This window comes from Asterias amurensis, chromosome 2, assembly GCF_032118995.1.
Source record: "Asterias amurensis chromosome 2, ASM3211899v1".
NCBI classification, from domain to species: domain Eukaryota; kingdom Metazoa; phylum Echinodermata; class Asteroidea; order Forcipulatida; family Asteriidae; genus Asterias; species Asterias amurensis.
The window spans coordinates 8,496,954-8,511,550 of NC_092649.1; the positions used below are offsets into that span (position 1 = coordinate 8,496,954).

Genomic DNA, 14,597 nt, shown 5'->3' on the forward strand with positions numbered 1-14,597 from the left:
TCCCACTCTAGTAAATTTTTCTTTGTTCAACCCCAAATCATTTTAAATTTACCTTATCAGTCTCCCTTCTGGTTTAAAATATTTGATATCTGAAATAAAAAAGTTGCATCCCCTTAAGGTAATCCCCTGGATGCCACTTCCCAGGTTGTACCGTAATTGTGGTGTGATCCCTGGCTACTTGGCAGTACTTGTACGGCTTCCGACTGGCACCCCCCCCCCCCCCCCCCCCCCGAACAAAGATATTGACAAAATAGGGATACCACCAATATAGGGCTAGATATCTCAGTTGGTAGACACCGGCACGTTAATCCGGAGGTCACTGGTTCCTGTCCCACTCTAGTAAATTTTTCCTTTTTTAAACCCCTAATCATTCATATTTTGATCTACACATCACAGTCAACCCTCCTACTGTCCGACCAGTTAATATCATCCACAGCAGGTTTGAACGGTAGATAAACTATAGGAGCCTGCAAGACACCAACTGAAATGAAAGTGGATGTGATCTTTACCTGGAAGCCATAAGGAATTCCTTGGACAAAGTACAAGAGTAGCAGGCACAGAATCTTACTGTTGACAAAGCGGTAAAGATGAAAACCAGTCATCCTCGGCTTCTTTCAATCATAGCTTTGCTGCTGAAGTTTGTGATCGAGGGTCACGATTATCCCGACTATTGATATTAAGAATACAAAACATCAGCACATCAGCGGGATTTGAATGTATTTAGGGTTTAACCTGAGCTTATTCCACTGTGCTACACAGCAGTGGTCGAAAATCCTTGCAAAATAAGATATACTGTCAACTCATTTTGTTATACAGGCATATGCATCAAAGACTAGAGATTGCTAATAATAATAATAATAATAATAGTAAAAATTTATATAGCGCCATATCCATCGAAAACAATGCTCCATGGCGCTAATACAGAGAAACATTAAAAATTTAGATAATCAGCAAAAAACAACAAGATATAAAAATAAGTTCAAAATCAAGCGAACAATGACAAGCAATTAAAGAAATTAACAATAAACAATGGAAAAGTATAAAATATACAATAGTATGCACAATTTAAAACTGCAAAGAGATTGTACAAACAGACCAGCTGTGACCCAATAAAATTGTAAAAAGAGACATTCACTAAAACTCCAGGGAAATGATAATTAATTACAGAATGGAAAATAAGTGCTACAAGAGACCTTAAATGAATAATAAAAAACACAACTACTTGAACAATAAACAGTTATAAAAATGCCTTTCGAAAGAAATGGGTTTCTAGCCCGGATTTAAAAACATCAATACTTGCTGTTTCCCTGAGACACAAATTCAGCTGGTTCCACAAGTTAGGGGCAATGGCGGAAAAAGCTCTATCCCCAAAAGTACATAATCTGGTATTGCAGTGTTGTAGTCTGGTTTTATCACATGATAACCGTGTGTGTCTACGTGAACATGAGCTAGTAGTATGCAGTAATTTACAGAGATAGTCAGGGGCTAGACCATTTAAACATTTATGAACTAGAAGACACACTTTATACATGATTCTATAATTTACCGGAAGCCAATGTAGCTTCATGAGTACAGGGGTTATATGCTCAAATTTTCTGGTTCCTGTGAGAAGCCTGGCAGCAGAATTTTGCACTCGTTGTAACGGTGCCAGTGTGGACTGGGGTAAGCCTGCAAACAAGGCATTGCAATAATCTATCTTGGACATGACTAGCATTGTTATAACTTGCTCAGTGACAGAATAATTCAAGTATTTCTTGATCTTACTGATATTATGCAGATGGTAAAATGCATTGCGAGATACCTCGCGAATTAGCCTTGCTCAAGGCAGTCGAATTATTCACTCCGAAAAAAGACCGCCGCTGTATAAAAACCCACCCGTATTCACTGTGCGTAAAACCCACCCGTATTCACTGTGCGTAACATCGCACGACACGATGCCCCCGTACACTATCCGCATGCGGAGGCTGTTAGGCCGACAGCCTTGTAGGATCTGTGTTGAAGTCACTGACCTCATTACTATAATAAGCGAAGAGTTCCCACGGTCAGCTCATTACCATAATGCCCGCGAAAGACGAGACATGTTTACCTCACACACCACCACCACGGACACATGATTGATAGGGTCCAAAGGTCGTGATAAGGGAAGTGCGTGATTGGACGTCCAAATGAATAATTCATTTGCCTTACATCCTGTGTTGTCTGATAGGTCTGACGAACGATATACATATTCATGAGCTGCATACTAGCATATCCTAGAGCCCCCCCAATTTCGTCCACTATTGGAATTTTTTCAATACAACACATTAAAACGGGAAGATACAGATCCGACAAGGCTGTCGGCCTGACGGCCTCCGCATGCGGTTAGTGGTGTACGAGTGCGATGACTTGTGTGAACAGTATTCGTGCGATGTGACAGTATGTATACGGGTGGGTCATTCGGTGTGATCGCACACACCATGCACAGGGTATACGGCGGGTGGGTTTACAGCTGCGTCTTTTCGGAGCGAATAATGCGACTGCCTTGAGCAAGGCTACTCACGAATGTGACTTTGCATGTTTAAGTTACAATCAAAGATGACCCCAAGATTTTTCAACTGTTTTGATGATTTAATGCAGTGACCTCCAATATTAATGTCTACAGCGGAAACTTTCTTCAAGGTCGCAGCCGTGCCAACAACAAGAACTTCAGTCTTATCAGTATTTAGTTTCATGAAGTTGTAGGTCATCCATGATTTTATATCGGTACAGCACTTCTCAATGACATTGACATTGGCTGCAGTGTCATCGAATGTTGGTGATGTTGAGATGTAAAGCATGGTGTCATCCGCATAAAAATGACAAGTCAGGCCGTGCTTGCGGATCACTTGACCCACAGGCAGCATGTACCATTGAACAACAGTGGTCCCAATACCGAACCTTGTGGGACACCGTACTGAAGCTGATAAGTTGACGAGCCTGTTTTGTTGTTTTTGCATATTCTGACAGTTTGGGATCTGTCAGAAAGGTAGGATCAAGACCAGCGTAGAGTATCCTCCGACACACCGATATGCGACTGAAGCCTTTGAAGAAGTATCTGGTGATCAACTGAATCAAAGGCTGCGCTGAGATCCAGCATGACGAGGATTGCTACTTTACCCTGATCAACACTTAACAAAATATCATTTTGAATAAAGGTGAGAGCAGTCTCTGTCCCGTGGCATCTACGGTAGGCGGATTGATAGGGCTCGTACAGTTGATGATCAGACATGTGTTGTGTCAATTGTTGAGCCACCACTTTCTCCAAAATTTTAGAGCAGAAGGACAAGTTTGTTATTGGCCTATAGTTTGTTGGGTCCTCAGCAGCTTCGTTTTTCATCTGCCGACGTTTGGGAATTGGTGTGACGGAAGCTGACTTGAGTGCTCTAGGAACTACTCCATGAACAATAGATGAGTTTATGACGGATGTTATTACTGGGGCCACAACCTGGGAACATGATTTTAGCAACTTTGTTGGGATTCGATCCAGATGACAAGATTTTGCAGGTGATGTGCGAACTAACTTCTCGACTTGGATCGATGAAACTGTTTGGAGCGCTAGTTGACTTTCCGGGCTGTGAGTAGGATTCGTATCTACGTGATCCTGCACCACTGCACATTCATGATGCACAGCTTCCTTGCAGTTCATGCGTATCTTGTGAATTTTGGACTGGAAGAACTGACTGAAGAGATGCGCGATCTCATCTACTGAGATATTGCTACACTTGCATATTCCTAGATCTATGAGGTTCGTTCCGTTATTGGTTTGTGGAGGCGATAGCGGAACGAACCTATAATAGTTCGTAGGAGTACTACTAACATACGACGTCTGATCTGCTGGTAAAACAACATTTCAGATGATTTTACGTCGCTGTGGCCATGGTAAATATATCCATTCCTGAACATACAATACAAAATATTGCGATTTGGGGCACAATATTTTATTTACAATAATTTACAGTTTAATTTTAGTACACACATAAACCATGGAGGTAGTTCTACCTCCATGCGTAAACATACTATTACTACGCATACATTTATTGCAAATTTGATTCAATTGAATTCAATTCCGCCAATACTCAATATAATTATAAAAAACAATAGGCCCTGTAAAAAAAGAATTCGCATTATGAAAATAAAGACAAAATGGTAGGCCCTATATAAAAAAAAATAATTAAAAGCTTCTGACCCATTTAGATCCAGTTCCTGTATAATTCCAGTGCCATCCAATGATTCAACGGCTACTGATTCACATTGTAATTTTGTAAAACTGTTGACAAATTGACATTTGCATTTATTTTTTGTACTATCCTGGTGTCATGTGTTTTCAGTAGGATAACAGGAAAATTGTTCACAATCAAAAACTAAAAAAAAAAATTTTCAAATCATCTATCCAATTTTTTAACAAAAACACTTTCACTTCATGGTGTGTTGAAATTTTTAAAGTTTTGGTTTTATGTTGCGAGAGACAGTCCGCCATTAACAGTGCTTGTGCATGCACGACATTGGAGCAACGTCATATGTTTTCATAGTTGCGATAATCGTAACCTTCCTCCCGACGGCCGCCCAGGCGGCCGTCGGGAGGAGGGTTACGATTATCGCAACTAATGTTTTCACACCTTTCATTGGTTGGTATTTTATTGAATATTCAGAAGCTAGTATGGCGGGCAAAGTAAATCAAAAGTATTATTCAATTAGTACTTGACAAATTAAATTACATTTTTGTCCTAAGGCATTATGACTACTATATTAGAATCCAGAGATATCATATTCATAAGGCATGAAAGTAAAACACCCCCCCCCCCTTGATGCACTCACACTTCATAACAATCCGTTTTCCCTCATTTCAGACCAGTAATGTTTGGTTTCAGGAGATAAGAAACCAATCTATGATATTTTCTCTTAAATGTAGACTTAATATTTATTACGCTTATCGGAATTTATAACAGTTATGCAGTAAATAAATTAAAAAAATTGTTGTCATTTTCACTTAAAATATTTTAATATTTTCCCCACATTTGCGCACAATAGAATCCCAAATAGTAACCACCTAACGTGATCCATCTAGTGACTAAAGCAGAATGAAACTCAATCTAGCAGATAGTAATTTTGTTTTGAACTTTCGAGGTTGGATGATGTTTCTTTGACTCACTTGAACATGTTGGCATAATAATGCACTAGTGATTAGTACCAAAAATCAATCATTTTATAAATGTTTGAGCATAACCAACGACAGGAAACTTTATTCTCAGCATGATTAAGCCTGATGAAAATACAGACCGTGAGTAAACTGCATAGCTTCTGTCACCGGTGCAGCTTGCACAATTTCGCGGTAAACGGGAATCAAAGTTGGGGACCGAAAACATATGATGAGGCCTGTGTGTGAGGGTCGATAACCATGATAACGTATGACGCTACGATATAACTAACTGTTCAAAAGTTTATCTACAACTAACTATCTACAACTGTAATACAAATTATACATAAACATCAAATCCTGCCAAAACTTGTTGATACAAGTTCAGCACAGAATGAGAAACGATAATAATCATCAATTCTTACCACTTTCCTCCAATCCATCATTGGTCTTTTTTAGTCATTAGATTTCTTTTCAGTTTAGCGCGCCCTCTACCATTTGGAAAAAAACATGTAAATTTATTGTGTCTAGGTCACTGACCTATACATAGAACAGCCAATGAAAATCATTCTTTAGGTCACACCCCTGTCACGCCTGCCGCGCCACACACACTTTAACGCGCAGTCTCCAACACTGTTTATGTTTGCCTACTACGTGTGGTTTTGGAGAGGTCGATGCTCCGATGCACGATGCAGTTTTCCGTCACGTACCCCACGAGCTTATCTTCAATCAAGCCGACATTTTGTTGTTGCTCATTTGAGTTGTGTGTCCCTGTCTGCATGAGTTTTATTGGCCTCTCCTGAGAGTGGCAAAACAACAGGACTTGTTTTTCACTACAGAATTTGGTCGTTGTTGTTATCGTGATCAATTCATAGAATTATCAGACTGAACAGAGATAACAAATTACGTTCAAACTGCAGTATACAATTACAACTTCCCAAGAAAATCCTTTCGCAATACAAAGATGAAGGTCAACGTACGAGTGCGTGGAGAATGGCTACTTATTCCAGTCAAATCAGCGGGCTTCACTGTCAAGAATCTTGGGGATACTGCCTTGTGTCGGTACCGCTCGATGAAGGGGTACGATAACAAGAAGACGGACGCCGTGGTGGAGGTCCGCAAGCCCCCAGGAGGAAGTCTGCTGTTTCCAGAGGATCTTGTTGAAGATCTCGTGGAGGATGGAGGGTTTTTGGTCACGGGTGAGTATTTTCTTTTCGATAATGAAGGACGTATTGTTAGTTTGGGTTGGTTTTCTTTATTATAAAACTAAAACTAAGGAAAACTGTATCTAAGGTTTTTGTTCTGTTGTGGTCTAAACTAGGATAGGAAGGTTTATTTGTCATTACAAATGTTTTGAATTGAGACTGACAGCGACATTGGGGGAGTTGATTTTATTAAATGGAAAATTTATAATGGGAAGCCCATTTACATATTTTTGTTCAGATTTGCAAACAGGAATGTATGAGTGAGACAGATGATTTAATAGTAACGATACTATAGGCCTATAAAAATACACTATAATTTGATAAGATTTAAAGGTGTCCGGACAGCTTATATAGAACTAGAGTAGTAACAGTAGGAGGTTCATTCCGCTAGTTCGTGGAGATGATAGCACTAGCAGACTGCACCTCATAGGCTAGTTCTAGGAGTAGACAACATGGGTTGACCAACTGGTCTCAAGACAACTTGGTGGTTGACACATGGAGGTACACACACACAACTTGACTCAAACTAACTATTAATGGTTCAGACAATTGGTTGAGACAATTCAAACTCAATGACAATGGTTCAAACTCACAACCTATATTGAGAAATTTTTGCCCACAGTACATAGCAATAAGTATGATATTAATACCTACATGTACAGCCCCCCCCCCCCCCCTTTGCAGTTGTCTGCCATCAAGTTGTCTTGCGGAATTTGGTGTTCCCATGTGAGAAAATTTAGTAGGCACTCTTTGTGATTCGCAGAACCTTTGCCGTGAGCCGTTGCTGAAAATCTGCCATGGTACGCAGGAATCTTGGAACACTGCACTCAGACCTACCTCTCATTGAGGCGAATATAATGACAAACAATAGCAGCCTGTCTGTCAATTCTTGTATGACACACTTGTTAACAACAGCACAAAAGTCTGGAAAGGGATTTTAAAGGCAGGTTCTTCAGAACCTGTTGTTGCTCTTTGTATGGTTGTTCTTAGGTCGTCTAATATTGTTAGCCCTTGAAAATCTGAAAAAGTGTTACTAATAGCCTTAAAGGCAGTGGACACTATTGGTAATTACTCAAAATAATTATTAGCATAAAACCTTTCTTGATGACAAGTAATTGGGAGAGGTTGATGGTATAAAACATTGTGAGAAACGGCTCCCTCTGAAGTGCCATAGTTTTCGAGAAAGAATTAATTTTCCAAGGCCAAAAAATCATGCCTGGTGTATCATGTCCTGGTAGGTGCTTGTGTAGGTGGATAAAACATTGCCTGGCTGTCAGGGTCAGCAAAAAAAAATAAAAATTGTGCAGGCAATTGGGGTAGACACCTGAGCCATGTTGGTTAGTTTTTCGCTGACATGATAGTTTTTATACAAGTAGATGTGAAATTTCTATCACATGATGAATGCTAAATAAAAAAGAGGCCAAAGATAAGGAGGCAGGTAATAACTTGAGTTTAAAGGAACACGCTGCCTTGGATTGGTTGAGTTGGTCTTAGAAAAGCGTTCTGTAACTGTTTTTTATAGAATGCATTATGGATATGAGTAGAAAGATTTTGTAAAAGCATTGATCTACACAAATATGCCTCGAAACTGCGTGGTCTTCTTTTTACCTGGGGTGGATTTCACAAAGGTAGTCCTAACTTAGGACTAGTCCTAGGCAATGCTAAGAGATAGGACTGGTCCTAAGTTAGGACCAGTAACTCATCCTAACTTGGGACTGGTCCTATCTCTTAGCATTGCCTAGGACTAGTCCTAAGTTAGGACTACTTTTGTGAAATCCACCCCTGGTCGACTAACACGGTCGGCCATTTATGGGAGTAAAATTTTTGACTCCTAAATGGCCAACCGTGTTAGTTCGCCATGTAAAAGGAAAACCATGCAATTTTTAGTGATACTTTTAAACATCTTTTTTACCAATATGCATTTCATAACAAACGGTTTCAAACGCTTTTTATAGACCAACTCGTCCGATCCAAGGCAACGTGTTCCTTTAAGCGAGGGAGTTTTCTTGGTTTGTGACTATCCTCCTAAAGTTGGACTTCCGGGCATACATCGCTTTACTAAAAACTATGTGTTTTATTTAACCTTTTTCTAGTACTGAAGAATGACAAAGGGAATGGATCATACACTACGCCCTCAGCCCTTCAACATGAGGTGTATCTTTTTTATTTTACTACAAGCTTTTATTAGTTACATGTATCTAAAAAATGTTTGCAACTTTAGTGTAAGTGTAAATGTGACCCGCTCTGTGAAAATGAGTCAGATGTAGGTAATTTCAGGAATTGAGTTATGCATGGCTGGAAAGAACACATCAGCAGCAGTAATTTGGTATGTGTCTAAGCTTTGGGGTGTATCGCATTGCTAAGTTACTCCTGTTTGAAATTAGCCACTACACCATTTTTTGTGAAAAATGAGTTACAAGTAAAATGATATTTTAAACTACCATTGTGAGCAAAAGGATACAAATTAGACATAAGTATGATCAAAATTGTTGTAGTCATAGCTTTATTGCCTAAAAGTAAGTGTTCTAAAGGTTAACCATGCAACTAAAGATCTTGAAAAGAAGAAAAAAAGTGTTTTTTTTTTTTTTTTTTTTTTTTTTTAATACATTTTCCACATTAAACTGTCCATAACTTAATATTACATTGGGCGACATGTGACTCATTTTCACAGAGTGGGTCACAAATGTAAATTTTTTGCTCACAAATCCTGGTCTAGATCAATGCACTTGATCTTGAAGATGGAACATGAGTTAGAATCAAAAGTTTTTAGCGAAGAGCCAGGTTTTGCATTTCTTGCCTGGTGCATGTTTTCCTCCATCCTACAATCTTCAGTAAAGTCTTATAAAGTCTAAATTATAAGAAACTTTTGAAAGGTCACCAAGGCTAAGACCAGAGGGCAACTGTTTTGGCCTTCATGTTATTCCAACCCTGAAATGTACTATGGTGGCACTATGGTAAGAGATGAAGTTCAGCCCTGAAATTGATCATTGTGGCACAATGATAAGAGTTGAGAGGGGTAATTAAGAGGGGCTTCAGAGTTGATGGATTTTACAGAAAATCATTCAAACAAGAATCATTGGTGAACGTTGAGCCAATCGTTCAATTGGTTGAGTATCACCGTTCTTTGTTTGGTATGCACATAGAAACTTCTAGCTTAAAAGTTTCAAAGCGAGTCATGAAATTAGTCAAACTAAAAGGGTCAAGTTTCCCAATACAGGACAGTTCATTGAGAAAAAAAAATTGCTTTGTACTTTTGCATTTTTAAATAGTTTGACAGTTCAGCAAATGAAAGCATTAAGCAAGGGCACTTGGATAATTTGAGGCTTAAATTTTGTTTGACAAAGAAAATCTGACCTAAAACAACAGTCCCTGACACATTGAGTTATGTTTAGGTTGATATTTGTTTGTTTGTTTTTAGAAAATGAAATAAAATATTTTCACATATAACAAATTTATTATGAGTTTTTCAGGGAAGCAAACAAAAGTGGGAACGACCTTGAGTCAAATTTTTTGTATTTAACTTGTTTTTATTGTGTAGGAGCACCAGAGCTTGAAGCAGTGGCAGGTGGAAGTGTCCTTTAAACGCTTTTATAAAAAATTATAATGAAAATTTATCATGGGATTTGAGGCATTGTAAGGTGAGGTATTTGGTTTGTGTAAACACGTGTATATCTACTTGCCAGGTAGATTGTGTTCTTTTGAGAACTTGTTTTTATATTCTGCAACCGCAGAGTAATTTTTCCGGAGTTTGGGAGACTGTACTCTGAAGAGAGCTGTCCTGCTTTTTTACTTCTACCTGAGCGGAAGGTAGTTTCTAAATGTAAGGTAATTTTTCAGAACCAATAAGTTTCCCGAAATTCTGAAAATCTACTCCCTGCTCGTTGAATAAAAAAGCAAGAAAAAGTCTCAAAAGAACATAATGTACCTAATCAAATAGGTTCACACATGGTGTTACCGCAAACGTAACCTACATTGCATCAAGCACTCAAATTCGCAAAAAAATTTCAAAGCACAACTGCTTGTGCAAGCTGCTTGTGGCAAATTTGTTATCTGGTGTCTATAATGTGACAAAGTTTAACCCTTTGACACAAATGGATCATGTCTAGTGGGAATTTGTGTCTTTTTCTTCAATCAGCCTTTATTTAACTAGACTACATGAACTCTAGCTACTCCCCATGAGACTTGGGTTGTTACACATGTCCCCTGTTAAACAGGGCAGTAGGCCAGGAGGCAGCTAGCAGTTTCGTACCCCCAACAAATTTCAAGTGCCCTCCAGGTGCCCCCCCCCTAAAATAAACCTCACGAAGAAAAACGACAGTGAAAAGAATTAGCCAAGGTGGGGCCTGATAAAAAATTGCAAGAGTGCTTACCCCCCCCCCCAAAAAAAAGGGGGTTCAGTGCATTTTTGTGTATAACCAAAATGTAGTGACTACTGTGGCAACAAAATGCCGTACATGGATTTGGCCCTTGCAGCCTAACAATCCAAAATAAATGCATTTCATCCTCCCCCCCCCCCCCCAACACTAGCACTATAAAAAACCATTCCGCTAACTAAGCCCCCCCCCCCTCCTCTGTGCCCCCCCCCCCCCCCACCGAAAAAGTCTGAGGTTGTCGTTGGATTAATGCTATGTACAATACCTTTAACTTGCTAACAATAAGTCGTTTAAGTTTATAATGCTCCAACAAAAACCTCCCCAGAACTTCCTTGACAGTTCACAATGTCAGACATACAACGAGCAAGTCAGCAAAAGAGGTAAGGCAAACAAACATGTACACATGACCTTAGAGACAGACTCCAAGGTCAATTCAGTTTTGTGATCCACTCATTTTCCAATAGACAGAGTCCTTAATGTACCTTACAAAAAAAGTGGCAGAAAAACTAATTTTTGTAAATATTGTCACTGTGTTATAGACGCCTAGCTGCAAGTGCAATTTTTTGTCAATATCCAAAAGCATCTGATTGCTTCACATTTCAACATTTAGTCTTAATTCAGTTTTCTAGAAAGAGTAGAATTAATTTTTATTTATATATTTGCCTTCAAATAAGCACTACATTGACAGAAAACAAATAAGACTCTACCTGTAATAAATTATTTGGACATGATTATTTATTGTAGGGAATCTTTTATCTCTGATTGATCGCTGAAAACATTTAACACTGTAAACAAATAAGACCGCTTGACACATAACCAGCTCAAAGCCAAAACCCAAATTTCCTGTAAATTTTTTATTTTTTTTTTTCTCTTTTTATTTTTATTTTTTTTATTTTCTATTCAATTCAATTCAATTCTATTCAAAATTATGTTTATTTCCATACTTCATGAAAAAGAGAGTACAAGCAATGTTTTTTAAGAAATAACCAAAAAGCAAACCTGTTTAATGAGGATGAGAAAAACATAAAAAGAGTATGGAGGCTTAATCTGGAAGCTGAGGCTTATGTAGGGATGCCTTGGGACAGACAATAAACAGGGACAAGAACGTACAGACTTTACAATACTAACAAACACTGTTTTCCTCCCCCTTTCTTGAAGTTCCTGAGTCTGGATGGATATAGTTTATCAACTGAAGATTTGGTCAAGCTTGGAGAAGGTAACTACAACATCAAGGTAAATATAAAATATTCCTGACATTTTGTGTTTGCTCATACACTGATGCGTTGATTCAAACTACCTTTAGATACAGGGCATGCAAGCTCGGTGGTCTTGTATAAAGACATCATAATATGGATTTATAATGCGCACTTCTCCAGAAAAATGATCAAGGCGCCTACACAAGAAGAAAACATTATACAAAGTAAAAATGAATTATATAAAATACTTAGTTGAAATAAACCTGATGCAAGTCTATGTGAATGGTAGTTCCCTCTGGAAGTTGTCGAGTAAGGGTGTTATAGGAACTTTGACTGGGGAGCTTATTCCACAGGGCAGCATTTGGCGAAAGCTGAGGTTTTTTTTACAGGATGTGGTAAAAGTCAATGTATGGGTAAAACATTTGTCTCCCTTTTTTTTTATGGGCATGTCTGAATCCTATTTAACTCTTTCCTTTCTTCTTTTGGGTCCCCTATTTTTTATTTTTTATTTTCTTTTGTGGTGAATATTTACCAGGGGGCATGTACCCAGTGGCCCTCTGGATCTGCGCATGACTAACCCCGATCAAGGTTCTTTGGGTTTTATATACTTAAAAGCTTTTCAAATTACCATTTATTTGACAAAGACTATTAGTTTACTAGTGTTGCAAGTGAGGCTATAACAACAGTTCTTTGCATTTATACAACTACCAACTACTTTCTCAAAAATAAATTGTGCAAGGTGAATGGCAAGATCAAAGAACCTTTATTTACTTGTAACACATTTTGGGAAACAGTGAATACACTTGGTAATGAAAACTTAGCCTTGATATATCTTAAAATCTAGCGTCTCAAAATCTGAACATTTACAAATTATAGAATAAGATTTTTTTATCATATTTATTATGGAGAAATATCTGACCTCCAATACTAAATAGAGTTGAACATTTTTTATCAGACTGAAAGTCAACATTTGAATAAAAACACGTAGACAGCCAGACAGCCAGACTTGTCCAGTCATGATTTTACTGGCCTGATGTTAAAACCACTGGTCTTTGGCCTGCAGTCCAGTGCAAACTTTGAGCCCTGATTAATTCTGTTTTGCAAGGACTTTGACATTCAGGCTACAATGTTTAAGAAACACGTTTAAAGCCGCGTTCGCATTAGACTTTTGGTTCTGTTAACTTACCGGTCCAGTTAGTTAGGCCTGGTAAGTTAATAGCTGTTCACACTTGGATTAATTTGTGACCGGTAATTTAACTGGGCCTTTCTCACAAACCTTGGTTTGGGCTCCGGTTCAGGCTTGGGCTCCGCACGCTGTGTACGCAGTGGAAAAGCAGCTATGCCTTTAACCTGAAAACTTTGGAGTAGCGTGTATTGCACGCTGTGGTTCGAACATCATCAGACCTTTTAGAATTAAGTCACAGGACAATATTGTTAAATTATCGGAGTGGTGCGTTCGCATTGGACTTCTTGTCCCTGTTAAATTAACATAGTTAAGTTACAGCGGCTCAAATCGACCTGTTAAGTTAACAGCGCCGTGGCGGCGGTAAGTTACCAACTTTTCACACTTGGACTTAATATCGGTAAGTTAGCAATTTGCGGCGGTAAGTTAACCATTTTATGTCCAATGCGAACATGGCTTAAGAAACATGTCTCTGCTTTTGTTGATCCAGACCACAGCATTGCGTTTGTATAAACCAATGTTTGGTTTTGGAAGAACTTTAAGCCTCAGAACAAAGAATAACCTTTCTCTATCTATTTTCTTAGTCCCAAACTATATCTGTTAAGTATGATTTGAAACTTTGTATGGTGGAAGTATAATCAGGTGATCAGGTGAAGTGGTTGACAAATCAAAACTAGTTTTTTATGACTAGAGTTATTTGTTGTTTAGTTGACAGACAAAGCATGGGAGAAAGTGACAGCAGCTAGAGAACTTCTGGATAATATTGTGAAAGAGAACAAAGGTGAGAAAATATATTGTGAACAAATTATCTGGGCCAAAATTTTGAATATCTTGTTTCAGCGCATCAAGAACACTAGAGTGCGTTTTGGCAACCCCAACCAGAAACTTTGGTCATCGGTTGAGCGTTTTGTGACAATGCTGTTCAGACCAACCAGTAATCGACGTGTTAATTCGGTTGGGCTTGTGTGGGGTCACCAAAACGCACTCCACAAGAAAGGGAAGGGAAGTAATAGAGTCTGAGTAAATCTTTTTCTCTTCTCATTTACAGTGGTTTATGGTGTGACAACAGGCTTTGGCAAGTTTGCTCGTGTGGTCATTCCGTCAGAAAAACTGAAGTGAGTAAAAACTTTCTCTGCCTTCCTTACCCTTTGGTGCACAGGTTAATTTTTGAAAAAGCAAAACATTTTCAACCGTGTTTTTCTCAAAATGTTCAATAGCACCCCTGTTGAACCTCGCACCAAACGAAAGCTCATCACTCGCTCTAAACAATCAAATGAGGGTGGTATATTTGGGGGTTGTAGTTTTTACGTTGTGTCTGTTTATAAAAGTCCAATTTGACACGTTTTGGTGGTCGCTAGGGTTAATCAAAGGGTTAGCACTAGCTTCATGTTTAAAACATAACTTGCAGAGGTGCTGTTGTTTCACAAAAATAACATTTGTCTCAGCAGACGAAAACTATTTTAGCATGTACAACATATTTACTTGACT

At 38.6% G+C, this 14,597-nt stretch overlaps 2 protein-coding genes across 4 annotated transcripts in view; one reads left to right on the forward strand and one right to left on the reverse strand.

Annotated features, from left to right (window-relative positions):
* The window catches only part of LOC139933934 (major facilitator superfamily domain-containing protein 3-like), a 63,825-nt gene that overhangs the window by 4,538 nt on the left and 44,690 nt on the right, over nucleotides 1-14,597 (reverse strand). For 2 of the 3 annotated variants that reach the window (XM_071928173.1, XM_071928175.1), the window contains exon 3: nucleotides 510-667. In XM_071928173.1, coding sequence (XP_071784274.1) covers nucleotides 510-602 — 93 coding nt within the window. In that variant the 5' untranslated portion in view covers nucleotides 603-667. Of the gene's footprint in view, nucleotides 1-509; nucleotides 668-5,577; nucleotides 5,656-14,597 lie in introns of those variants that run through there. The other variant, XM_071928174.1, reaches the window with a different exon arrangement.
* LOC139933933 (histidine ammonia-lyase-like) overlaps nucleotides 5,795-14,597 on the forward strand; it is a 29,092-nt gene continuing 20,289 nt past the window's right edge. The window contains exons 1-6 of the mRNA XM_071928172.1: nucleotides 5,795-6,351; nucleotides 8,451-8,511; nucleotides 11,083-11,110; nucleotides 11,889-11,963; nucleotides 13,818-13,890; nucleotides 14,158-14,224. Coding sequence (XP_071784273.1) covers nucleotides 6,117-6,351; nucleotides 8,451-8,511; nucleotides 11,083-11,110; nucleotides 11,889-11,963; nucleotides 13,818-13,890; nucleotides 14,158-14,224 — 539 coding nt within the window. The 5' untranslated portion in view covers nucleotides 5,795-6,116. The remainder of the gene's footprint in view (nucleotides 6,352-8,450; nucleotides 8,512-11,082; nucleotides 11,111-11,888; nucleotides 11,964-13,817; nucleotides 13,891-14,157; nucleotides 14,225-14,597) is intronic.